General features: G+C 36.3%; 2 protein-coding genes across 7 annotated transcripts; both read left to right on the top strand.

Annotated features, from left to right (window-relative positions):
• Window positions 1-237: 237 nt before the first annotated feature.
• On the top strand, window positions 238-24,294 carry TRAPPC13 (trafficking protein particle complex subunit 13). Of its 4 annotated transcripts, none has more exons than XM_050913197.1 (13): window positions 238-493; window positions 6,558-6,626; window positions 7,510-7,609; window positions 8,203-8,287; window positions 9,013-9,140; window positions 9,286-9,358; window positions 12,331-12,375; window positions 15,858-15,875; window positions 18,092-18,225; window positions 19,384-19,582; window positions 22,713-22,813; window positions 23,720-23,867; window positions 23,965-24,294. In XM_050913197.1, exons 1-13 carry the CDS (start codon window positions 448-450, stop codon window positions 24,061-24,063), a joined length of 1,245 nt encoding a protein of 414 aa, XP_050769154.1. In that variant the 5' UTR covers window positions 238-447; the 3' UTR covers window positions 24,064-24,294. The 4 variants fall into 4 exon arrangements, with proteins under 4 accessions (XP_050769154.1, XP_050769153.1, XP_050769156.1 ...); XM_050913196.1 differs by having other exon boundaries at window positions 23,717-23,867; XM_050913199.1 differs by lacking the exon at window positions 15,858-15,875.
• On the top strand, window positions 443-3,964 carry SHLD3 (shieldin complex subunit 3). Of its 3 annotated transcripts, XM_050913200.1 has the most exons (3): window positions 452-493; window positions 1,892-1,945; window positions 2,739-3,964. In XM_050913200.1, exon 3 carries the CDS (start codon window positions 2,874-2,876, stop codon window positions 3,621-3,623), a length of 750 nt encoding a protein of 249 aa, XP_050769157.1. In that variant the 5' UTR covers window positions 452-493; window positions 1,892-1,945; window positions 2,739-2,873; the 3' UTR covers window positions 3,624-3,964. The 3 variants fall into 3 exon arrangements, with proteins under 3 accessions (XP_050769159.1, XP_050769158.1, XP_050769157.1); XM_050913202.1 differs by lacking the exon at window positions 1,892-1,945 and having other exon boundaries at window positions 443-493; window positions 2,848-3,964; XM_050913201.1 differs by lacking the exon at window positions 1,892-1,945 and having other exon boundaries at window positions 450-493.
• Window positions 24,295-26,058: the final 1,764 nt, after the last annotated feature.

Genomic DNA, 26,058 nt, shown 5'->3' with positions numbered 1-26,058 from the left:
GCCTCAGGCACCGCCCCGGTAGGCGCATGCGCGCTCCGGCGGCCGCACCGGGCCGGTCTGCGCCCGCCACCTTGGACTCGCAGCAGAGAACTACGGTTCCCACCGTGCCGCGCCGCACAGCTGCCCCCGTGACTTCTGGGGGACTACATATCCCAGCATGCAAAGGGGGAGGCGGTGGCCCCTCAGAACGCTCACGGAGTACTCGTCCGCCCTGTCCGCCTGCGGGGGAGCGGGAGGCAGTGCGTTGTAGGGGCTGTAGTTTCGCCCGCCATGCTGGTGCCGTGCCGGTGACGAGTTGCATCCTGGGACAGCTGTTTCCGGGTTCGGCGGTGTTTACCGCGCCCGGGCTTTCTGTACAGGTTCATCCCATCTTTCGCGGCCGAGCGTTTTCCGCCACCGGCAGCGTTTTGTCCCGTCTGCCCTCCCGTACGGGTGAAGACTGGCGCCATGGACGTTAACCAGCCCAAGCAGGAGCACTTGCTTGCTCTGAAAGGTACCGACAGTGCGGCCCGCCGGGCCTGCCCATCCCCTCCCGCCCTGGCAGCGGCGCCTCCACCGGCCCTGCCCTCGCCCCCCTCCCTGCCCTGGGGCCGGCTGAGGGGCGAGGCGGGCTGGGCCCGGGGGAGGGGCGAGGCGCTGCGTTTGGGCCGGGCCGGGCCGGGCGCCGCGGTCAGGGCGGTAGCCGAGGCGGCGCGGGCTGCGGGTTGGGAACCGGTGGTGAAACACCGTGTCGGTTCCGGAGGCGAGGCCGTTTCTTCAAGAAGAAGGTCGAGTAGGGAGCGGCCCGGCAGGATCGCCTGGCGGCGGGGCGCAAGGCGGGAGGTGCCCGGGGGTAAAAGGAGGCGGGCGGGGGGGGGGGGGGGAGGAATTATTATAAGTGACAGAGGGCCCTGCACATCGGTGTACACCTTGCTTGATGGCGCCATCGAGGCTGTTCGATGTATTTGCGTTTTACACAAGGCTTTCAGCAGTTACAAGAAATTCTTTTTTTTTTTTAATTTGTTTTCCAGTTCCCTGCTGTCTCTTTTATTTGTTTTTTTTCCCCTTTTAATGGTTTTTGCTCCTTTAACCTTATGCTTAATGCACAGCTACTGGGCTTACATCCTTGATTCAGGAATCACGAATAGTGAAAATAAAAATGTGTATGTCTGTCACATACCTTGCAGAATTAAGACAGAAATCAAGAGAGCCTTGTAAAGGATTTGATAATTTCTGCTGGCAGTTGGGTACCAGTAAGTCGGCAATTGAAACACTGAAAAGCCTGAATCTACTTTCACCTTATTTCAATCAACAGACATAACCATGCCTGTTTATAAAATAAATGCTGCTAGTTAAGTAAGAATAAATAAATAGTTGCTTAAAATCTCAATTCTGCAAGCATTCTAAATCAGTGAGGCTGCTCAGATGGATAAAGTAGTGCAGGTGTGTAGATGATTTCAGAGCCCATCTTCTGCCCATTTACTAGTTTTACAACACTCCTGGAGAGAGTTTTTAATGCTGTCTGCATGTCACAGTAAAATCTGTTAACCATAATTCAAAGATCAACAAGCTCCTTTTCATATATGTACACACACACACACAAAATAAAGCCAAAAACCTGAGAACATGGAACATCATCAGCTGACATTACAAATGCATTTTGATAGTAATTAATTCAAAGCAAAAAGTTTCATGATGTATCATTTTGCTGTTGTAAGAAACCAATATAATCCTTGGGCTTGTATTGAATTTGTTGCAGTGTCCAGGCTGTAGATTTTGCAAAAGAAATGAGAAAGGTATCAGGGTTTCTTTGCATTGTGACTATTTTAAACAAAATCTTGACAGTGTAATGACTAAGCAATCCTAGATTTTATTAATTTTAATGTCATTGTATATTGCTGATCTCTGGCAGGGAACCTGAAATGATTGCAAACTTCTTAGCGGGGAAAACCAGGAGAGCAAGAGAGTGCGTATTATGATATGTTTCATAGTAATGTTTGTAGTTCTCCTCCTCCCTCCCCCCAGCAGTTAGTATAATCTTTGTAGGAAAGGAAGCAACGATGTATGAAAGTATAAAGTCTTTAAGGACTTAATGAGTCTTTTAGTTATTCTACAAGCCTAATAAATTAAGGAATTATTAGGTCCTTAAGTTAAGGACTAAAAGGATGGCTGCTCAGAAGCTCTGAGGCTAAAACTGTATGTGTAGTTCTGATATGAAATGGAAACAGATAACTTTAATTTGCCTATAGCACTTCCCTTTTAACCTGTGACTTTAGAAACCACTATATTGGTCAGTACTATTTTAGGAAGGGTTTTTGTAACACACGTGTTTTCTAGTTGCTTTATATGCCCTGGCTTAAAATGTTGAAATGTAGGAGGAAAACACTTTAAAAAAAAAAAAAAAAGATTTGTCTGGTAAATTTGAGAAAATAGGCAGTAGTAATTGTATGTCTTTTAATATACATCACAACAATGTAGCAAGAATAATGATGGATGACAAGTATGAGATGGTGACAGTAAAAGAATACTCTTGGGAGTGACAGTGTTGAGTAAACTGCATGCATACGGATAATGTTCAGTGTACTGAAGTTATGCTGGTAATGATGGAATACAGTCGCTGATGTTCAGCCTGGATAAAGTAGAATGTTCCGATATGTATCTCACTTATTTTTACTACATGTTGCTTTTTTGTAAAATATCCTAGCAATGTTTTTCTTAATATGTTAGTATCTTATTTTTTTATAATACTTCTGCTTTAGGTCCTGTTTTCCACTGATCTTTGCAGCATGGGGCAAGGAAATTCTTGTAAATAAGATGTTTCAGTCTAGATTTGAGAATCCTAATCAAGAGACTGTTCCTTTTCTTAAGAATAACTGGATTCCTACTCTACAAGCATGGAAGTAGTCTTGCATTATCGACCACATCAGAGAGATCTAATAAAACTGCAGAAATTTGCAGAAGCAGCAGTGAAGGAGTTTCCCATTCGTCGGTTACCAAGATTTACACCCTGGTTTCCAAATGATTTATACAGATTTCCCCTCAAGCCAAAAAAGCAGCCACCTGTTATTTCTTGTGAGGAAGCAGAAGAACTGAAACAACTTTCTACACCTTCAGAATATGTTACAGGATCTCCTGATTATGACTGCACAAAAAATCTCCTTGAGTTTCAGTCTAATGTGAAACATGGGCAGACTTTAATCCAAGCACAAACTGTTCACGGACCAATTAACTTGGAGAATCAAGGAGAACCACCACTTCACGGAAAACAAAAATTGAAAAGGTCTTGGAGTGTCTCTCTCCCTAGCCCTAAGCTTAAAGAAAAGATTCTTCCTTTATCTCAAGAACTGCAAAATAATTTGGAAAGACTAAAATTGCATGCATTTTATAGAGCAAAGTGGACAATTGAACAGTCCGTTTGTAACAATCAGAATTTGGAGGACATCTGGATAAAATTGAATAGACTCATCAAGCAGAATGAATTGCCATCTTGCAATGCTACTATCCAAAGATCTGTGGGACAGATATGGATTTTCTGTGATATATTATACTGTGAATATGTCAGAAATATTCTTAGGGAAAAGCTAAGCCTTACTGATAAAATGAATTTGCTTGTACATAAATTTGGAATTATATTTAGTTTATAATTGTAAGATAGAGTTTCATAACAAAATTGCTGTCTGAAGTACTAGAGTTTTTAAGCAGCTTAGAATATACAAACTTTAGAACAACTGATGAATTAACAAGCAGAAAACTATTTAATATTTGCTACAGTTTTTTAACTGTAATAATATATTCATTTAACTTTGTTTTGCCAGGAGGCTTGTGAATGGTTCTATTAAGATTAATAAGTTTCTGTTTGGCTTAGTACTGCATTTTGTGGCTTTTCTCTACCTTGGTGGTCTAAAGGAAAAAAAATGAAAATAAAAATTCCAGACTATTATGGCAAGCTGTGTCAGATAATAAAATTTATGCTTTCAGTCAAGCAAAGTACATCCTCACTGTGCTTCTTTGAAATGAGGAGAAGGAAAAATATTTTTAAGTGAGTTGGTATAATCGCTATAAGGATCTGTAATTATTTTTGACACAGACTTTCAAGATCTGATCGTTTCCTGAAAGTAGTGTGTATGGGTTTTTTTTAATGAAAGCATAGCCCTCACACAAAATACAAACTTACTTTCCATTGCATGTATATGCTGTCTTAGTAATGTTATCCTTATTTTCCCAGAATTACTAATTATAGTTTCAGTGGAAGTTGTGTGCTGAAAAATAGTGAACAACTTAGTATTTGCTGTTTAATGACTTTGGTAATAAGATTCCCGTGCGCCCCCCCCCCCCCGATGTTTCTGGTCTTTTGTCTCTAATTATATTGGGAAACAAGAAAGCACTAACTTTCAGCTGCAGGTCAGGAAATTAAGAAATCAGACTTCTATCTGTAAACCTCTGTTTATAGGAAGAAGGTAAAGGTCTCTGAGGATTTGAATGCGTATTATGGTGATACAAGGCTGAGTTCAGCATGACTTTTTGTCACCTGAAAGAATAAAGTGTTTCAAGGTCATGCTGTCCCTGCTCATTTCAGTGTCTGGAGGGTCAGTAGAGCAGTTAAACTGGGATTGATATGACTGCAAGAATATGTATTTCTCTTAGGCACCCCTACTAACTCCAGATAATTTTGCTGTAGCTGGAGGTCAAGGTCTGCGGCATCTGGAAAAGGGGGAAAATAAGTGAATGGTATTTGTAGATTGTTAGATTATCATTAACACTGACCAAATAAAAGTGCACATAAGCATAATGGAGATCCCTCTGTGTAAAAACTAAATAAAATCCCCTTGGACTTTAGTTGCATTTTTCTTCTGATGACATTCTTATGTTGGAATAATTATATTTTATTGTAGGCATTACATATCTTTTTGTAGTTTAAAATTAAGGATATTGCTCAGTTTGGATCATTGGCATGTATTTCTAAACTGTTCAGTGGTAGCTGTCAGCTTTCTGCTGCTTTGGGTTGGCTTATATGTGAATAATGATACATGCACTGCTAGCTGTGAGCACCTCAGCTGGATAACTGTCATGTAGTAAAAAGTGAACGCCACATTTGGTTTCTCTGCAGAATTATTACAGTCTTGGGTAGCACCAATGTACAAGCTGAAATCCAGAGTTCCGTTTTGAACTGTTCCAGAAATGTTTAGTTCATATGCATGTATAATTCAATATTTATCTTTTTCATTTTCAATGTTGAAACTGGTTCTCCATTTACTCTGTTTTGCATATTTTGGGGCTTTTTATGTACCTCGTGGTTCTAAGCCTTCAGAGGTCGTGTTTTTCAACTTTTCACCATAACAAAGAGGATGTATTACCCTTTTTATGTGAAAAGTGAGATTTGTTTGTGACGATGCTAACTTGCATAGGTCTGCTGTATGGTAGTGTAAGTTCTTGTGAACAAATACAGCGCACTACACCCACATGTATATTGAAATAACTGAATATTTTACACAACTGGAAATAGTGAATACTGACCTGACATATAAGATGTACAAAAGTACAATAAAGATAAAAGCACAATACGTGTGTCAGTGCAAGGATGTTGAGTAACTTGTTGCAGTCAAGAGAAATCCTTTTATTTTATTTTTTAGTTTTCAGAAATTATATGGTTTTATGTTTGTTAAGTTTCGAAGAAAAACAAATCAGTGATTTTTACATATTCAAATCAACACCTAAGGTTACAAATGCTCAACTTTGTTTCATGTGAATCCTTTCATGAGAAGCCATATGCAAGATTAGGGCCATTGGTTTATATGAATAAGGAGGAGTTCTTTTAAGAAGCAACATCTTAAATCTGTAATGCAAATAAAAATCATGTAATTTTGAGTATTCTGTTAAAATAGCCTTTGAAAATACCACTTTCTTGAAGCAGAGTTTTTTTAATAGCAAGATCTCAATGATTTTGATTTTGTCAGTATCGATAAAATAGGGTTTTTGTAAGTGTGTTCCTGAGGTTTTTGTGATGGTTTTGCTGGTTTGAGTTTAAAGTTTATGACTAAAAGAAAAAACAGTTGTATAAATAGTGTAAGCTTTTAGGCTTGTAACTCTATCTTGCATATGTTTTGGAGATGAGGGTGTAAATGCAATTCCTTACAGCCTGGAGTTTGACTGAAAGGGCCTGTACTAGTCATGTCCCATTCTAGAGCAACCAGGATTCTAGAACAGGTGCTTAGCCTAGAAGAGTCCACAAAAAAATCGAACTGGTACACTTCTCCTGAAGTCCACGAAGCACTTCACCCTATAACAGATATAAGACCTTTAGCACATAAGATTGAAAGCAGTAGATGTTAGTGCACCAGGGGAATAAAGCAAGAGGGAGCAATGGCATCACCAGTGCTCTTGGATGTCGGAGTAGCAGGGAATTTTTTATGTTGAAAAAGGCCAGGTGATCCAAAAATGTGTTACCCTTTTTCAGGCTAAGATTTGATGGTTGTGGGTTTTCTTGGTGCAAGGAGAGCAAGACAAAATTATACTTTAAAAAAAATAAATTAAAAAATACTTGTTTCATTGACCTATGGTTTATTTTCTGATTTTTACAGTGATGAGACTAACCAAACCTACTTTATTCACTAATATTCCGGTGACTTGTGAAGAAAGAGATTTGCCAGGTATGTGTTTTCTACTGACTGATTATTATGTACGTATTACCAGGTTTAAGCAATGTGAGCATCTGAGACTTAGGTGTCAGAGGAGCCTTATGACCTCCCATAGATGGTAATCTGAAACAGCAATACATTGTACGTTTGGTAATGGCTACAGGCAAATACCAAGGTGCACTCTACAACTCTTGACCTACTGCTTTGAAAGCTTGGTAATGATATTGCAAACGTGTGATCTCAAAGTCTGAGCAATTAACACACAAGATGGAAGGCAGTTGTGAGAGAGAAATGTGTAATTGTAGAAAGTTTGGCGCTACTATCTTCTTTATCTGGAGAAAATGCCCTGATAATTAGAACCAACACATGAATGTTCTATGGAAAATTATTTTGCAAGAATCACCGCTTTTGAATTGTGTTGTGCTTGGTGTACAGTCATAAATTGGAAATCCCTGGGTTGTCTCCCAGTAATAGTTGCAATCTAGAAGTCACATATAAGAAAGAGGCAAAGGAAAGATTCAGAGAAAGAGGATTGTGTGTAAATACAAAGCAAGCAGGGGAAGAAAGTAAGTAGGGTTGATTAGTTCTGTTATGTAATGTGCTTTACTTGGGCAGAATTTCCTGTGAATTTTAATGTTAATTTGAGCAATGCCTTTGGGATTCCACCCTTCAGTATGTATACTGAATGATTTATTGGACACAAGTGCCTGGAAGTAAGTTATAATTTATAGGCAGGCCTATAGATACGTATTTCATCCCTAAACAAGTCAGTTCTAAAATAAGTATGTCTAAAATAAATTACATCTAAATAAGTGATTAAGTGTTATAACTTAAATGTAGACAAAGCTTTAGACTTAGCAAATATTTAGGTGCTAGCATTTTGATATTTCTGCAGGTAATCTATTTAACCAGCTCATGAAAGGTGATCCTTCTACTGTAAAGGGAGCAGAAATTTTGATGCTAGGAGAAATGCTGACTCTGCCTCAAAATTTTGGGTAAGAATGAATTATTGTAACTGTAACATGCAAGGTTTAGGATTCATTTAACAATAATGTTTTTATTACTTTTCTTTCTTTTTGAACATCATTGTTATGCAATGAGATGGTCAATCATTTTTAAAATAATCTGTGGCTTGTTTTATAATGTGACATAATATGTAAATGCATGCTTCCTGATGTTCCTTGTCTGTAGCCTGACTCTGAATGTAATAAGGATTCAAAGTTGAAAGAAATTTGCAGCTGTATGTGAATTTCTAACGTAATGCACTACTATAAAACACAACTTATACTAACAGACTTCACTACAGTGATTTTTGTGGGTACTGTAAGCCATCTTCTTCTTATTCTCAGATTTTTATTCAGAAAAAAATTCTGATTTGTTTGTTCTTTTTTGAAGTTGTTTGTCTTGGAAGGATGACATTTAGGAGTATGGGTGTGAAAATGCCAATGTACTTTTAGGATCTGATCTGGCAAACGCATGAGTGTATATATATTTTAATTAGAACTTAAAGTGGTTTCAGTGAAATGTTTTGGGTTTTTTACATAACTGTTACTAAACATATTTTATTTTTATTTTTTTTTAAACACAGAAATATATTTCTGGGAGAGACGTTTTCCAGTTACATTAGTGTACACAATGATAGTAATCAAGTTGTCAAGGACATACTGGTGAAGGTATGTGAAGTTAAATCTACTTACTGGATTTATAAAAAAATAAAATATGTTGAGTATGTTTTCTGACAATATCTTGTATGTTTAATACTAATATATAGACTTTAGGAAATATCTGTCACTTTTTCCAATCCAGAAAATAAATCTGGAAACAATAAGACATAAAAATAAAAATGATGATAGAAATCATTAAAGATTAAAATGAAAAACTAGGATTGTGTCAAAAAAATGGGTATGTTATAAAGCTTCTCTGGAGAATTGGTGTAGCAAAACTTCCACAGCTAAAAAATTGGAGTTATATTCGCTTACTTGCACTTTCAGTGAGGTCATCAAAGCAAGTCTCTGTAAAGCATGCATTGACTTGTATTTTGCTTATATTTCAAATAAGTTCTTTTCTAGTTTGTCGGTGTTTTGCATTTTCTGCTGAACAAATAATACGTTGAGAATAGAAATGCCAGAAGTCATTGTAGAACTCAATGTAAAAAGTAAATAGAGATTTTATAAGCTACGTGTTAAATGATTGGACCATTTACATGTGTTTCAGAACTTGTCTTTAGCTTTGACAAGTGTCTTATCATCTTAATATATCTTAGTTACATTATATGTATAAAAGCATGTAGGGTACAAAATGCTCAGTGAAACCTAGTACTTTATAACATAAGTTATTTTTCTTTCGATTGCTTTAAGCAGCTGCAGTTCCAACCAATGCTTTGTTTTTCTGTCCCCAGGCTGATCTTCAGACAAGTTCTCAGCGCTTGAACCTTTCAGCTTCCAGTGCTGCAGTGGCAGAACTTAAACCTGACTGTTGCATTGATGATGTGATCCATCATGAAGTAAAGGAGATAGGAACTCACATGTAAGGTTTTAAATTTTTCTGTGATTAAACTAGCTTAAATGAAACTGCAGCACATGCATGCTATTCTGTTCCTGCTTTGATATAGGCACAAAATTTGAAGTAATTAAAAATGATTTTTTTTTTTTTTTTAAATTGTTTCTTTCAGCTTAGTTTGTGCAGTAAGTTACACTACACAGACAGGAGAGAAGATGTACTTCAGAAAGTTCTTCAAATTTCAGGTATTGCACGAAGTATTCTACTCTACTTTTAATAAGTGGGTGAATCTGGAAAACCCATTTTAAAACATTTGATACTTCAAAAGCACTTTTACATACTAAAAATCTGTTGACTTTAAAAGTGAACCAATAAAAAACATTGCTTCAAACTTCACATGAACTGATGGTTTCTAATTACCATGCAGTTAAACATTTCAGAAATAATAAATATTACATCTTAATTTTTGATCATTTATTGAGAAAGAAAAATCTACTCTTTAAAAAAAACCTTTTTATAGCAGTCAGCTTTATGATTATTTTTAAACAGAACAAGTATTGTTCATTAGGACTTTGACACATCTAACCTTTGAGTTTAGATTGTAACATTCTGATTTTTCTTTTAGTGTGTGTAACCTTTTTTAAATTGGAACTTAGTGGTTTGTTTTTCAAAGGAAACTAAGCAAAGAAGTCTAATGTGTTACTTCTGACTAATATCCACAGAAGTAATTGACAGAGTTGAAACCTTTTATTCCACCGCACAGATTTCAAGACTTGAGATTAGAGTAACTGAGGAAAGCAGGAAATTACTGTTGTTTGTGGACTGGTTCTGGCAGGAAAGAGTCTATCTTAGCTGTGTATTTAATGGATGTTTATTTTTTAGAGAAATATGCTGAGACTTGGAAAATTGTGTGTTCTTTCCTGTAGAATGGAGGATGAGGTGACATGCTCTACTGAATACATTTTTAGATACTCTCACAGAGTGTCTGGCAATACAGAAGCATTATATAATTGAGATCTGTATGTTTTGCCAGTTGCAGGTGATTTCATTTTGCTCTTTTCTAGTATTCTGTCCAGATACTTCAGAAAAAAGCATTTCAGTCTTTAGAAAGTTAAATTGCCATGCGCTACAGACAAAGAACACCCGAGTGCTGTTAGTACTTGTGGGCCTTGAAATGGCAGGTATTGATTAGTCAAAGGTGTTTCCAGACAGTCCTAGGGAAAATCATTCCATATCAATTTTCGTGTTACACTCTGCTGAACCCAGAAACTCTGCAGTGTTTCTTCATCTTTATTGACGCTGATTTTCATCTTTGTGTGTTTTGTCTTGTTCTCCCTGTGAAACCATTTCCCTTTCAATTTCTCCATTCTTTGTCCCCCAGGAGGTCAGTATTCTGTCCCTCTGTCCCTTCTAGGCTTTCTCTGATCACTAACATATGCATCTGCAGGCTTCCAGTTCTCACCTTCTCTCCCTTCCCTACCCTTGTTCTTGCCAGAGCCTTGTTCAAGATGTCGATTTGTCTCCTTTAGATTTGATATGGAAACTTATCTGTGCACATTTTTCAGGGGTCTACATACATATTGTAGTTTCTATGGTTTTTTTAACTGAATCCAACACAGGCAACTTTAATGTCAAAATAGGTAAGGCCAGGTATCTGTCAAATTTGAACCTCTTCCTTCAAAGAAGGAAGCATAAGAGCTTCTCAAAAAGTATATATACACTTTAACACCATTCTATAAATACTCTCTGACTCATTATGAGAAAAACACTTCACTGAGCAATTTTTGTTGTTATTTTTTAATTTTGACATGGAGACACCAGCTAGAAAGTCTGAGAACAAACAAAAAGAAATGTACAGAAAACTGAACAATGTCTTTACAATGGGAATTGATGGCTGCTAGTGATTGAGGTGCCACCAGATATTTTATAACAAAAAAACCATTTTCTCTTTGACAGATTCTCAACTTTTTCAGTTATGTTTTCTAGGATCTTTAAGTTGAACTGGTGTTATAGTTGTTTTTAAACAGCTTCTTTTTCAACCATTATATGTAGTTTAATACTGATCAATAGTGCCTTTTTTTTCCAAAGCTTTCTCTGAGTAATTAACACCATTCTGTTTATATGGAGAAGGAATGATTCTTTCTAGGGTTTGGTGGTTGTTTGATTTGGCGGGGGGGCTTGTGAACCTCACAATAATTATTTGATTTTTACTGGAATGCCACTTGAAATTTGCTGGAATGAATGGAAAGACTTGGTTTATCAGAAAGAGAGAGAAAACATCAGCATTTAGGGAAATTAATAAGAAGCTCACTGAAGCAAAATATTTGACAGAAAAAAATACTCAACCAATGATCACCTAAATTAAAATTTTGACTTTTGACTGAGTGGCAGTACACTTATATGTAAACAAAAGAAAAGTTTCCCTGTGTAAAGGCAAATAAATGTCTTCAGCAAGATAATTTAAATTTGTTTCCTTACAAGTATAATAGATGATTATTTCTTTCAGTTACATCTGTGTATATCCATTTCATATTTGAATGTGTTAACTGTAGTGGCTTTATGCACAAAATTCAAGCACTTAAGAACCAACACTTTATTATCACCTTTTATGTCATCAAATTGTTTTGTCTTGCTGATTTAATCTCATGTGATTAAAATGATTTATTGGCTTATTTCTTGTAACAGTTGCATTTTCAAGAAGGAAGTGAAGCCTAGTAATGGTTTGTTGCTTAAGCTGATCACATGAATTGTTCTCTATTTAATTTATTTTTAGAGAAGCCCTCAGCAACTTTTGTTTGCTGCAGAACACTGAAGGACTTGTAAATATTACAAGGTTCTTGCTCACTCTTGAAAGCAAGTGCAGACCACTTCAGGATACAAGATGGATGTAATGTTATTTTAGTCATAGATCTACTTAGTGCACTGGATTTGTCTGGTTTCATAAGAGGCCAGTGCTTAGGTGGAGAAGTATTTGTTTTCAGTCTGAGAAAACTGCTTAGTAGCAAAGCAGTCAAGTGTGCAAATAAGAAGCAGCGAGTATATATGCTGAATTGTGAGGTTTTAGCTGAGTTGATTGTATCATATATTCCATTATGCACCTGTTCTGCGTAAGATAGAAAAATAACACTTTAGTAAAGATCCTAGTACTTATAAACAGTTTATGCTGAAGCTGTCTGAGAAACCAATTGTCAATCAGTCTTTTTTCCATTTCATTCAGGTTCTTAAACCACTAGATGTGAAAACTAAATTCTACAATGCTGAGGTAAGTGAGAGCTGTGTGTATTTGGGTTTGTTTTGGTGTGCTGGGTTTATTACTTCACATTAGGTGGTTAGATTAAATTCAAAGAGCTTCTTAAGTACATGTGTTTCTGAGAAAGATGATCAGTTCTAAAGGGAAAAATTTAGGTGGTGGGTTTATATCATTTAGTTTAAAAATAGATATACTTTTGATGAAGGGGGGAAGGAGATGGTAACTAAGGCAGACATGCCAGGACCTTAATGCAATTGACTGACAATTTTGCATATCTTCCACTTTCCCATTAACTCAAATACTTTCAGTTATTGCTTGTATATTTAGGCCGATAGAGTACTTACTGTAAGGGAGATTAATTGTTCACAAAGCAGATAATAATTTACCAGATTGGGGAAATTTAAATTTGAATTATTGAACAGAGGGGTCATATTTTTAAATATAAATTTCCCGAATGTAAATATGGCCCTTCTGTTCAATAACTTAATTTTTAGGTTTGTGGCGTCAAAACTCAGTGACCTTATAGATGCCTTGTATGTTTATTTGGACATACTTAGGCATCTGCCTTTGGCTATTCATGGGAAGAATTTTAACTGAAGGTGACACAGGTAGTGGAAATTCTTACAAATTACATACAGCATTCTTTTTATTTGTAGACATTCCCTGTGGATATATGTATTATATAGGTCTGTTGTAGGGTATAAACTTCCACAATATCTCATTACAGAGGAAGTTAGGACATTTGTTTCCATCATTATCACTTACCTGCTTTGTGATAGCGAGCAAGTAGCTTAATTTTGTGAGCATCGTATTCTGTATTGTTTGTACAAAGTTCAGACTGATACTTGCAAAGTACTTTGAGAGCTTCCATTATGAGTATTAAACTTTTTCCACAACCCCTGAAATATGGTCAGCTATTACACTGCTAGTCATTTGGCTGAAAGCCTTCATTAGCATGCTTAAATAGTTTGTTTGAAATAGTTTAAAAGATAGAGTGAAGTTGTAGGTGTTTTATGTTGCAGTGAATAGTAGATAGGAGAAAAAAGACCAAAGTGTCAGGGAGAGGAGAGGAGAAGAAAATATATGGAATTTTGGCAACTTGAAAAATAACTTGTGTTAAGCTAAGTAGAAAATATTTTGCTCTCCTGTTTGTTCTTAACTAAGCAGATATATGTGCTATGAATTTACATGTAGAAAAGCAGAGTCTCCAAATCTATTCTAATTATTTATCTCCATCATAGTCACACCTGGGGTTCATCATGCAAGCTTATGGCTACAGAGGTGTGAAAGGTATATTTCTTTCCCTTCCTGACAGTATCAATAGACAAAACAGAAGGGAGAAATAACAGATAAGAATTTCTGCTCTACAAATGAGGATTCGAGATGCAAATATCTGTCTTGTTCCTTGTGCAGGAAACTTTCTGTAAAGTTTTTCTCTCTGCTGTGAACGAATAGCGTGTAGCTTATGAGACATTTAATATATAGCGTGTAATTTATTTAAAGGGAGGATAAATCAAGGCATAGGTCATCAGCAATTTAAATATCATAGTACAGAGGAAAAGAGAAAAACATTTTCCTAAAAATATCTTGGTACATGTATCTAGGCACAGGCTTCAATCCTTAGGTTGACCAGGTGTGAGATACCTGAGTAGGGTCGGAATGTAAGCACATACCACTGGTTGAGTGCTTTATAGAACTGGTATGATCCGTAAATGGGAATGTCTGGAAATGTCTCCTGCTGTGATTTAAAAACAAAAATAATCCTAAGAAACTAGATAGTTCCTCTGGGAACAAAATAAACCTCTGTTTTGTGTGTGGATTATATTATTGTTTCAGATAGAAAATATGTGGTAGGGGAAGGAGGGACAGATAAATTAAATGTTGCTGTCTCTCTATACTTCACGTGTAAATTTTGTGTTGTGCTGGAACACTGCATAACGAATGGAAATAAAAACCTCTTTAGGGTAAATTCTGAGCAATTCTTTTCTTACAAAATTGTTTTACTGACTGGCCTTGATAAGGGACTTAATAAACTCCATTCCTCAGTTAGCCACCAGTTCCTCATGATAAAGATCTATGAGAAGCTTTGGTGTCTGAGCTGGTATTTGTGGTTTTTTGGTTTTGGTTTCCCTCCCCACCCCTGTAAAGGTTTTAAAAGGCTGCTTTGATGCCTTTTTTTCTTCCTGTTCAGGAATTTATGCAACTCCCATTACCATAGTATCCATTGAGAAAAATTTTTTTAAAGATTTTGGATGATATTAACTGAGCAATTTTTATTTGGCTAGCAAACTGATACAGTACCATTCGTATTTCATTTCTGAAAGTATATAAAGTGCTGCTATGTGTTGTGACCACAGAAGTCAAAGTTAAAAAACGTAGAAATAAGTCTTTGGTTAGATCTTGTATGTGATACTACATTGCTGTCAAAGCACTAAGACCTTCATCCTGAATATTAAGAAAGATTGTTATCCTTGGGAGCAGGGGAGAAAAAAAAAATTGGTATGTGTCAGTTATTAGTTAACTAAATGTCTTTAAAGGTTGACTAACCAGTTGAACTGTTACCATTAATATTACAGATGTGATGTTATCTATCCATAAAGTCTGTCATTAAATTATTTTCTATTACAAATTATAATCCATAATTTAATTTTTTCTAAGACAAGGAATGACGCTGAACCTTAATTTTCTTGCTTGTTGCTCGTATTGCAGTAGCATCCAAATCAAGTTGATCACTGAAATTCATGCATAGAACGCATGCCCTGTTGCCCTAACCTGCTGCAATCCTGAGATTGAATTACCTGCCCTCGTCTATAGAAAGTCTCTCACTGACTTTGGTGTGCTTTGGAAAAGGCTCTGTAAAACGTTCTGTTCCTGCAAACATGCATAGGGAGACAAATATGCAGACACTTAAGAAAACAAAGTTTGCAATTAAAGTTGGGTTTTTGGAATGATGGATATTCAAAAAAGAGCTTTTCCTGATTATGTTATGCCGAATTTTGTTATAAGCTGCAGTATTGTAGCTTTGCTAGAACACATTATCACATTATTTTTATTTTGAGACCTTATATATGTGGATACTTCAAATTATCTGTAAACTGACAAGGACTGTTTTTCCATTTCATATACAACCCATTGCATGGATTTAAATTCAGGAGAAACTTTAAACTTGCTCAAAAACTAACTCTCTTTTTTTGGGGGGGTCAGTTTGTTCTGACATATCTTATCTGTGACTTCTGTGCCTTAGGCTCTACTTTGGATTGGTTCTGAAGCAAAGCTAGTAAACCATGTAACCATACTAGCTATAACTTATTAGAAATGTAGTTGTCATCTTTGTTTGCATCCATTTTTATTTACGTTTCTGTCTTACTAATGCTATCTTGTTTAGATGGTGCAAAAAAAATGCAGAAATGCATTTTGTTTGAAAGTTAGCCTCCTTTTTCTTTAACATTTAACCCTAATTTCTCTAATGTGTTCTTTTTTTATTTTCCCATTAGAGTGACCTCAGTTCTGTGGTAATTTTTATTTATTTTTTTATAAATATGTATGCTTTTTTAATTGCCTATCTGTCTCTGTGCTTGTTGTTGACATTCTTTTAAAAACATAATGGAAAAGCAATGTTTGTTCTGCATATCACGAACAGATGTTTTCTCATCTTTATATGTGCAGCTAATCATTTAAATGGTTAGCTCTTTCTTTAATACCCATTGTTGAAACTAAAACTTGATTATTACAGACTCTTGCTTGTGGGGGTCCTCCTATAAAATACCTTACCAAAATTTGACTAGATTAATTATTTGAAAACGGGAGTTAATCCCTTCTAAAATTTTCCTGCTTTTGACCCATAGAAATGTAGGGTTTACTACAGCACTGCTTGTGTAAGCTGTTGACAGAACTTTTCATGTCTGGTTGGTGGAGACAGTGGGTTTGAGGAGAGAGCAGCAGTTGGATGTTCTTCCTTTCGCTAGCTGGAACTGCACTTTCCAACTTTTAACTGCATGTAACAGTTGATGAGTTAGTACGATACTTCTGCAGTCTGATTTCACTTTAAGGTGTGCCTTGTATTAAACTGCATTCTTCTGAAGTACTTAAGGATTTTTTTTTTTTTTAAAACCATATGATATTAAACCAGCTTAGGAATAATACAAAACTAACTTGCTTTTTCATTATGCTGCTTGTTTTTTCTTTTCCCTTTCAAATTAGCTTTTTCTAAGTTTCTGCCTATGGTTGCTGCATTGAAAATGACTAAAATTTGGGTAAATGGACACTTTGAGCAATGGATTTATGGGATATAAACAGTATCTGTTTAAGTGACAGTCAGGTGGTAGTAGTAATGATTACCGAGAGCCATGTTTTAGTTGGGGTTATTTCCAGCTCCTTCTGCAAGTGTGAGGTCTGTCCATAACCCGTGGAGCTTGCACAGTTTTCATTACTATATATATGCTATCATCTGGTTTGTGTTTAACATGTTTATAAGGCACAACAAATAGTTCCAGTACGATTCTATATTTCTCCTTTTAACACAATGCCTTTTGAGACTAAAAACATTTTGACTATTTTGTCCCACTTTTATTTTGTAATATACAAGCAGGACTCCATTTGTATAATTAAGTGATTTATTTACACTGATTAAAAAAAAAATATATTTATGGGGAAGGTGGAAAGAAGTTTACAGTTTCTTTTTATTTGTCATAACAAAATACCTAAACTGCTTCATACTGAATTTATGGAATAGAATATTTCAGTTGGAAGGGACCTACAACAATCATGTAGTCCAACTGCCTGAATCAATAACTCTCTTGTAAATGCAAATTTGGTAAACCCTCCTCCCTCCTTTTTTTTTTTTTTTTAATTGGCACTTCTTTGGGTTTTTTTTTTTCACTTCTCCAGGGACTCCTATCTCTAGTAGACTGAGCCTTCCGTAGTTATTCTATCCTGAGATTTTAGAGATGCAAAGTGACTTCACTAGTCTGCAATTCCACAGAAGCAGTGAGGCAAAACCACCTCTAGTTCCATGTTTTTTCAGCTTCTGAAGTTTAACAGTCTGTAGCTTTCATTCCTGTACTAAAATTGGTCCTTATATACCATCTTCAGACATTAGCTTCATTTAACAGATATGTCTTATAGGATATTTCAAAGGTAGAGCACCAGTTAAATTGTTGGATGCGTATAATATTGGTAACCATTGGCATGATGCAGCTGAGTGAGAGGAGGCTGGTTTTGGCTTTTTAGCTAGTACTTCAATGTTTCAGAATAATAATAAAATCTCAGAGCATGTACCTGAACTATTTTACTTCAGTTAAAGAAAAACACACTTATTTTAATTTTTTTACACAGCTTGATGCACTAGTAATCTGGCATGGCATGTCATTGTGCACTGCAATTCCTTACTATTTATTCTATTTTTTCTTTTTTAATAATTTGGATTAAAACTTGAGTTGCTATTGAGTTGATGAAAGTCCTGGGAAGCAGTAATCCGATGCATTACAAATAAACAATAGCTAGAATGTAGCAAAATTATCCCACATCCATTGTTTGGCAAGATACCTGTTGACTAACACTTTTGCTCCTATTGTTACTGGGATTAAGGTTTTTCCTTGCATTAATTAATTTGATTTGCAGGCATGAACTAAACACATGTGACTTTTTTTTTTTAACAATAGGACTGTCTACTTTTTTTAATAACACTAATCATGTTTTCATGAACTTGCACTTTTGTCTTTTTTTTCAGACAGATGAAGTGTTTCTGGAAGCTCAGATTCAGAATATCACTACCTCTCCAATGTTTATGGAGAAGGTTTCTTTAGAGCCATCTATGATGTACAATGTTGCAGAACTGAACACAGTTGACACAGCAGAGGAAAGGTATGTCCAGATTCAGGATATTTGACTTTGCAACTCTTTGTATTATGATTTCATGAGATCATAACTCACAGTTAGTTAGTTGTCTGTAACAGAAGGATTGTACCTTGCTTGATTAAAAAGATCAAATTCCTGTTATGTATTCAGCTGGAAAAGCTGTTACAGTTTTCTTGTTATAGAAACTATTCTTAAAACTTTGGAATTGTACGTAGTAGAGAAATCTCTAGCTTAATCCTCAAATAATTTGTAACATGGATGACATGGTAACACAAAAACATACTACTTCTTCAGTATCTCCTATATAAAATTTAGCCCATTGTCTGGTTCTGACTTGATCTGTGTATACATATTTAGCCTTACAGGACCCATCTGACTTGTCCTTGCTTCCTTCTAGTAGACTGGTAATTGTTTTCAGTTCTTCTAATCAAGATCTAGCAAGGCAGCAGTCAAGGTGAATCAGTGGAATGCCCTTATAGGATCTTAGAATATAAAAATTTGTCATGCTGAAATAAATTAAATGTCATTTAGTGTCAATCAGTAAAACACCAAATACCAGAAAAATTGTCTACTGTGTTCAGTAAAATGTTGTGGATACAAAAGCTTGTGATGTCTGGGTAGAAGTTAACTTTGACTGTTTGTGCTTTGCGGTTGCTTGGGTTTTTGGAGGAGGTGATGTTTGGGTGCTTTTGCAGTGGGGGCTGAAGTGAAAATTCTGTTTTCTCCTTGCTTGTCGAAGGGTTCACCTGCAGTGTAGTGGAGTATTGTTCTTATGAAGTGTTTGCATCTGCTGTAATGGTTCTTGTCCTGAATGGGAATCGTAGGCTTACGACACTGAGATTTACTGGGAGGGAACCAAATAGCAGAAGTAAAATTACCAGCATTGTTGTTTAAATGCTAAGATGCCAGATAATAAATTATAATGTAGTGAAGTGGATTTCCACCTCAGTTCTCTCTGGCTCAGACGAATCGGGTTTTTTTCCCCTTGGTCCTTGACGCTACATAAATTCTAGAATTGTTTTCTGTTGTGAAAACACAAAAATATTCTGGTGTTTGCCATTAATAAAATATATGCAGTAAGACTGGTGAGGGATGGGAAAAAAGGTTGGGTTCTTAAGTCTTCTTAAAAATAACTGTTTAAGACCCAATGTTTTTTTCTTTTAGTGAGTCTACTTTTGGCTCAAGGACTTATTTACAACCTATGGACACACGTCAATACTTATACTGCCTAAAACCAAAGCAAGAATTTGCAGAGAAAGCTGGAGTAATAAAAGGTGTAACAGTGATTGGTAAACTAGACATTGTATGGAAAACTAATCTGGGTGAACGAGGAAGGCTGCAAACTAGCCAGCTCCAAAGAATGGTAAGTTTAACTTAAGCATCAATTTAACTTAGCATCCATTTTTAAGGCAACTCAACAATTTAATAATGACTTGAAGGAAAAGATCAAGCTGCTTACTTTCTAGACCTCATTCTGAATTCACATGTTTCTATTGTACTTGAGAAAGTTATTTAACATGTTTGGTCAGTGAAGTGTGGAAAAAACACTATTCCAAGGGACTGTAGCTGAACAAAAGCATTCTTGTTCCTTTTGGTCATGTGGCAACATTTCTTGTTTTCTTGAGGATTTGTTTTCTGGCACATAACATGCCTCTTTCTTTTTTCACAGCACTGAACAACGTAACTTAATCGATTGAGCACTTGAATTGCTAGAACCAAGTAACCTATGTAGCAAAACACATTGGTTAGAATAAAATTAATTTCTTGGATGCCATTTGGCAGCAAACTGAAAAGCACTGACAAAAGAATTCCTTTAAGTATGCCAACTGTTGACACAGAAGTCTGCTCCCTAATTCATACAGCCATTTTAGCTTCAAGTACTAATTTTTATGTATAAGATAATACTATTTATCTTTCATGTCCACATCTTTTATTAAATCTTTTCTTTCTGGTTGATTTAGAAATTGTTCATGCATTTTAAGTTGTAATTACTAGCTTGCTTAAGTCAGCCGCGCAGCCTGGCTACTCTAACGCCTAAACCTGACTTGCATCTTTTGAATTGAGGATGGTGTAATATGGGAGAGAAGTAAAAGCTTTGACTATTGAATCTTAATCTGAGTTTACAAATCTTGTAATTGGGTTTCTGCCTCTGTCTCTCCCCCTGCCCCCATCTTCTAGTAAATCGAGCAATTCTGTAGGGAAATCACATTGACTTGGAAATAGGCAAGCAAACATGGATCCTGGAAATTCACAGCTAAGTCACTAAAACTTCTTTGTTTTTAATTGAGGTGTTAAGTATCTGTATAACCCCATCAAATTAGAAACTGCCCTTTTTTCTAAACTTAGTTACTCCTGTTAGTTTGAAACTTGTTGGTTGTTTTTTAACTAATACACTGTCTCATTTTCAACTGACCTTTCCTATCGTTTCTCTTTAAAGACAGATTCCCCCCCCCCCCCCCCCCCCCCCCCCCCCCCCCCCCCCCCCCCCCCCCCCCCCCAAATCAGCATTGTCTCACTCTGCATCTGTTCTTGTTAAACCTTTGAGAATTGCACTTGAAACAGTGGTGATTAACACACTTCCACACTCCAGGATTAGTTTTAGTCGTCATTGGTTTTTGCTAGTGATTAACAGAGAAACATGAGCTATTTTCTGTACTTTGAGCAACATCTGTCTTTGGAAAAGCAGCAAACAGTTTTTGGTTTCTTTCCCCTTCGAGTTGCAGTGTAACTCCCTCTCATCTTTTCCTCATCTTCTAAGTGCTATCAGATTATTTCATTTCTAGGCTCCTTTTGCCTTCCATCATTTTCCTCCTAATCCATTTACTAGCCCTATAACCACTGTTTCCCCCACAGGCCTGGAATTTTACCTGTACTGTGCCCCTCTGTCATTGTCTTGGTTCAGATCAGGAATGCACTTTTGAAACACATATCCTGGATCCACCCCCACATACCATAATTTGGTTTTTGGTGGAGTGGTCTTGGAATTCACCACTACATTCTTTTTGGGTGACATTAAACCAGACAGATGCATAACCACAGTATGCCAAAGGTGCTCCACCTGCTCATGGACATTCAATCCAGGACTAGACTAGAACCAGTCCAAAGTTAAAGAACATTATTCTTGAGTAGCACAAGCAAGGAATTGTCTGGTTGATTCCATACTTTAAGCAATTATCTCATATTTGGATTAAAACTACATTCCTCCTTTTGGTGTTACTGTAAGGCCTTTACTTATAGCCATCAGTTCTTGCAGGTATCTCATTATTAAGGCCGACAAGTATGTACTGGTTTAGGCCTTCTCATCTGCTCTGATCCTGTCTTGATTTGGTCAATTGCTGCTAAGTTTATTCTATAAAACACTGCTTTTATTGTTTTTTTTCTTAATATGTCTCTTAGAAGAGTCTAATGTTATGGTAAACTACCCATTGTTTAGGGAACTGGGTATAATTTTTCCAGTAGATTCCTTCCTGTCACCTAATACAGCTGAAAATGTGTGCCTTTTTCCAGTGCTAGATCATTACTTCTCTTTCTTGAAAGGTTCCAAATTTATGTTGCTCAACTGGTCTGAAGTCTCCATCGGTTTGACATCCCTTTGCTCGTGCTAATGTCCAATTTAATAAGTTTTCTAAAATATCATCTGTCTTCAGTCTGTAATGAACTGTGTATGACTAAAACCTGTTCCCAACCTGTCAGTCACTGGCTTTCTGGACCTCGCTGGGCCTATCTTTTAATCAAGCTGTAAATGTAACTTTTACTACGACATCCTTCTATCAGCAGAATTGGAACGTGTCACAGCTAAGCCTTGTCAGGCAGGACAAATTTTGCCCTTGTTTTTTCCTTACAGTCTATCATTTGTGGGGATTGAAAATCTAAAGCTTTTTATCTGGAGGTTACCATCTTGAATCAGCCCTGGTTGGTAGTAACGAGGATATTTATCATAGGCTTGTTACTAGACCATCTGAAACGTGTTAGGCTCTTGACAGAATTGGATAGTTGATAAGTGTTCATATCATGTGCCTTTCTAACTGGTGGTAGTTAATTATTTTGGCTGAGGCTCGGGGGACTGAAATGGCAAGGAGAATGAACAATCTCTTATTTCTTAGGATGTGGAATAGTGGTGGGTTTATGCAGGAAAACTATACTTACATTGTCCATAGTATATCTGTTATCTGCCTAACAGAGAGGTCTTAGAATAAAGCTGATCTTCTCAGGAATCGTGTATGGGTATTCAGACTTCAAGAATGTGAACTATCTGAAAAACTTAGTAATAAAGATCATCCTTGTCTAATGAATTGTTAAGCCTATCAAGAATGTGGTCATTGGTAGTGGATGGAGCACTGCTGTGATTTGTACAAATCAAAAGCACAAAGAGTCAGTCGTCTTTCTTAAAATTCCTCTTATTCTAAGCTTGTTGCAGTAAATGAAAACTTGAGTAGTAAAAACTTAAACTTTACTATCCAGCATCTGAGAATATGCATTCTTGTACCTCTCAGGCTCCTGGTTATGGCGATGTAAGGCTTTCTTTGGAGACAATACCAGACACCGTAAATTTGGAAGAACCTTTTGACATTACATGTAAAATAACAAATTGCAGGTAATGATGTCATGTGATTCTTGTGCTTTTTCCTGAGTGGGTAAGCTGTCTTTGTTTCATTTTTCAGTACTTTTTCCTGAAACAACTCAAACCTGGTCTTCACTATGAGTTGTAGGAACATGAAACTACTTGAAACACATCTTTTGGATTACAATGATTTTAAAAAACCCAAAGAAACAAAAAAAACCTTCCATCATGATCTGTTAATAGTAGTTGAACTAGGAGATTGCCAAAAATCTGTAGTGGAATTCCATGGAACTGGCTGCAATATCATTTAAGATTGCACCCCATACTTAAATCACAAATCATCTTAGTTCTTCTTAGTTAATCTAATAACAAAATGAATGCATATATAGGATTTTTTTTAACTACAAGTAATTTTGTCAGAATAAACGATGCCATTTGTATCCAGTCTGATTTTACTGCTAGTTCTGCACGACTGCTAGAATGCCTGCTAAACATTGTCACCATAGTCTTTTGTATGTCTTTATCCATGTTTTGACTTGATTTGTGTTTACACTAGGATGAATGGTCACCCTTTATAAAAGGGTTGCAAGAGTGACATTTAAATAAAGTAATTCTAAATAGAAGTTGAAGCCAGGAACTAAAGTATCTGGTCTGCAGATACGTCTCAGGAAAATCTTGTACTCCATCCAAAATGTGAGCAGTATTATGCTATCCAGTATTGCTAAACCCATGACAGGACGCTTGTGTCGGACAAAGCTATATGCAACTGAATTATTGCGCATCACAGTAAATCTTGCTTGCTGCCTTATAATTATTTATAAATGCTTGATTAATAGTAACCTGAATAATAAAATAATCAAGCTTTTACATGTCTGCGGTCCTTGAATGCTTAAAAAAAGCCCACAGATTTATTCTTGTTTTTCTATTTTCTTCTAGCAGTGAAAGGACTATGGATCTGGTTTTAGAAATGTGCAATACTAATTCCATCCACTGGTGTGGCGTTTCAGGAAGGCAACTTGGAAAGCTGCACCCAAGTTCATCCCTCCATCTTGCTCTTACACTGTTGTCTTCAGTGCAGGGATTGCAAGTAAGTCTTTATAGCATAGTTTTGTTATAAAATAGCTGTTTTATAAGCTTAGTAATTCTTTCTAATAACAACTCTTATAAATATTTTCCCTTTCTAGAGTGTTTCTGGCTTAAGACTTACAGACACATTTTTGAAGAGAACATATGAGTATGATGATATTGCACAAGTCTGTGTAGTTTCTTCAGAAGTCAAATAAAGCTGAAGAAAAAATTCTGTGTTTCTGCTCGGCTTTTTTTTTTTTGACCAACTTCTTGATGTTTCTGCGGCCGAATCATATTAAAATGTGTACAACAAAACCAAATCCCTATATATCTATAAATGTAACTATGCTTATTTAATTTCTCTGAGCATTTTTGAATGCTTTAAAATCTTTTAAACACATGCATATACGTTGTATCTACTGAAAATAAAGCCTTTGAAAAAAGTGTAGCTCTAGCAAATTGTATTGCATTAACATTACCTCGGGGCAGGGGGGTGAGATTGATATGAAATAGTAGCACTTTGTACTTATTTTTGTAATTTTAATTATTTTTGAAATATTTAAACAGTTTTTAAATTGTGGTTCTGACAAAATTGCTTCAGTTTAAAGGAACTGGCCTTTTACAGACAAGTTCCTGGAATCCAAACTCCTAAAAGAAATACTTCGGGGTATCTGACATGGCAGTGTATTTGCATCGTACATGCATAGCCATCAGAACTAGAGCCTGATAAAGGCATGAGATGAGAGAGTGCAGCTGGCACTGTTGAAGCACTAGCAGCTAGAAAGTAGAGTATCAGCCACAGAATGTGCTGGTTGTGGCTCAGTCTTTGGAATGGAGTCACAGCCAATCTGTCCCAGTTAGCTGCAGTGTTGTGCAGAGTTGGGCGTCCCTGCAATACAGGGCATGCCGTGAACAGGCATGTTACTTCCCAATTAGTAGGGAACTGAAAACTAAAATAGCAGAACCCAGGCGTTTTTTACTGTTAAACTGAGGTGGTGCAAATTATTCTTCCCATCCCAGAGGCATTTAAGTAGATTTTTAGGAAAATGAGGAGAAGAACCCTGCATGGCTGCCCTAGATCAAGTTCCCCAAAGCATATGCAGGAACAAATTCAGGACTTCGTTAAGCACCGAAATGTACTTTTCCCTATCTTTGTTTTGACAAAAGATGGAAATATTTTTGGCTGAATTATCTAAGGTCACCCAAAGGTAGCCATTTAATACAGAAAATGGTGACTGGCTTTCCTAGTTTAACACTAGTTAAACTAGTGTTAAAGATTCTACTCAGTGGCCTGTCATATTTCTTAGCTACCATATTGGCACTTAGCAACCTTAGTTAGTTTTGACAGTATTTTACTTAAGGCTTTCCTGTATATAAAATCTTTAAGTGTAGAATTCAATTTTAAAATATTGGATAAATTTACGACTAGCTTACTAAACTGAGGGAATGAGTCCATATAGGAAAAAAAATAAATTAAAACTATATCCTACACATCTAATAAAATGCAGAGCAACCAACATGAACAGGTATTTTAAAGAATGCAATTTACCTGTTACTCTAGGTACATCAACAAACTAAAACAGTAAACCCACAACTATCCAGACAAAAAATGTAAATAACTTTATTTATAATCTGTTTTCAAGTTAAACTGACACAAGTTGAAGGAGATGTAACGACATGGTAGTAAGAGGTAGGAGAGATACAGAAATGGTAGACAAGTTGCATTTCGCCAGTATGACTTTCTGTAGCCCTGAAACAATGTATGAATCCAAAGCTGCAGACTTAGTTCTTTCTCAGTATGCATGAGTGATTTTACTTTGTACTTGTTACAAAACCAAAAGTGCAACTGAAACAATTTCTAAGCGGAATATTTCATTAGGTGTCTTTATGATCAGGCATAGTTAGAAGAATATACTTCCATGCAAGCAGGTTACAGGAGTTTACAATTTGAGTGCAAAACATTTTCTTCTCTAACAATTATCACACTTATATGCTGATGGAACACTAATGATACAAAACCAATTAGGTGTTAAATGCATATTTGCTCAGTTGAATGATAAACTGCAATTGACCTTAAAGCAGTATTTATGGGGATTGTGGTCTACCACTTGATCTAGCAGGATGAAACATTTTAGTGCAAAATAAAGTGCAGTTATTACACAGGAAAAGATTCCTTCCTCACCCTGTGATTAAGACATATTGCATGACTC

This window comes from Gymnogyps californianus, chromosome Z, assembly GCF_018139145.2.
Source record: "Gymnogyps californianus isolate 813 chromosome Z, ASM1813914v2, whole genome shotgun sequence".
Classification (NCBI taxonomy): domain Eukaryota; kingdom Metazoa; phylum Chordata; class Aves; order Accipitriformes; family Cathartidae; genus Gymnogyps; species Gymnogyps californianus.
The sequence above is the reverse complement of the archived record's forward strand: the minus strand, read 5'-3'. Positions and strand labels throughout refer to the sequence as shown.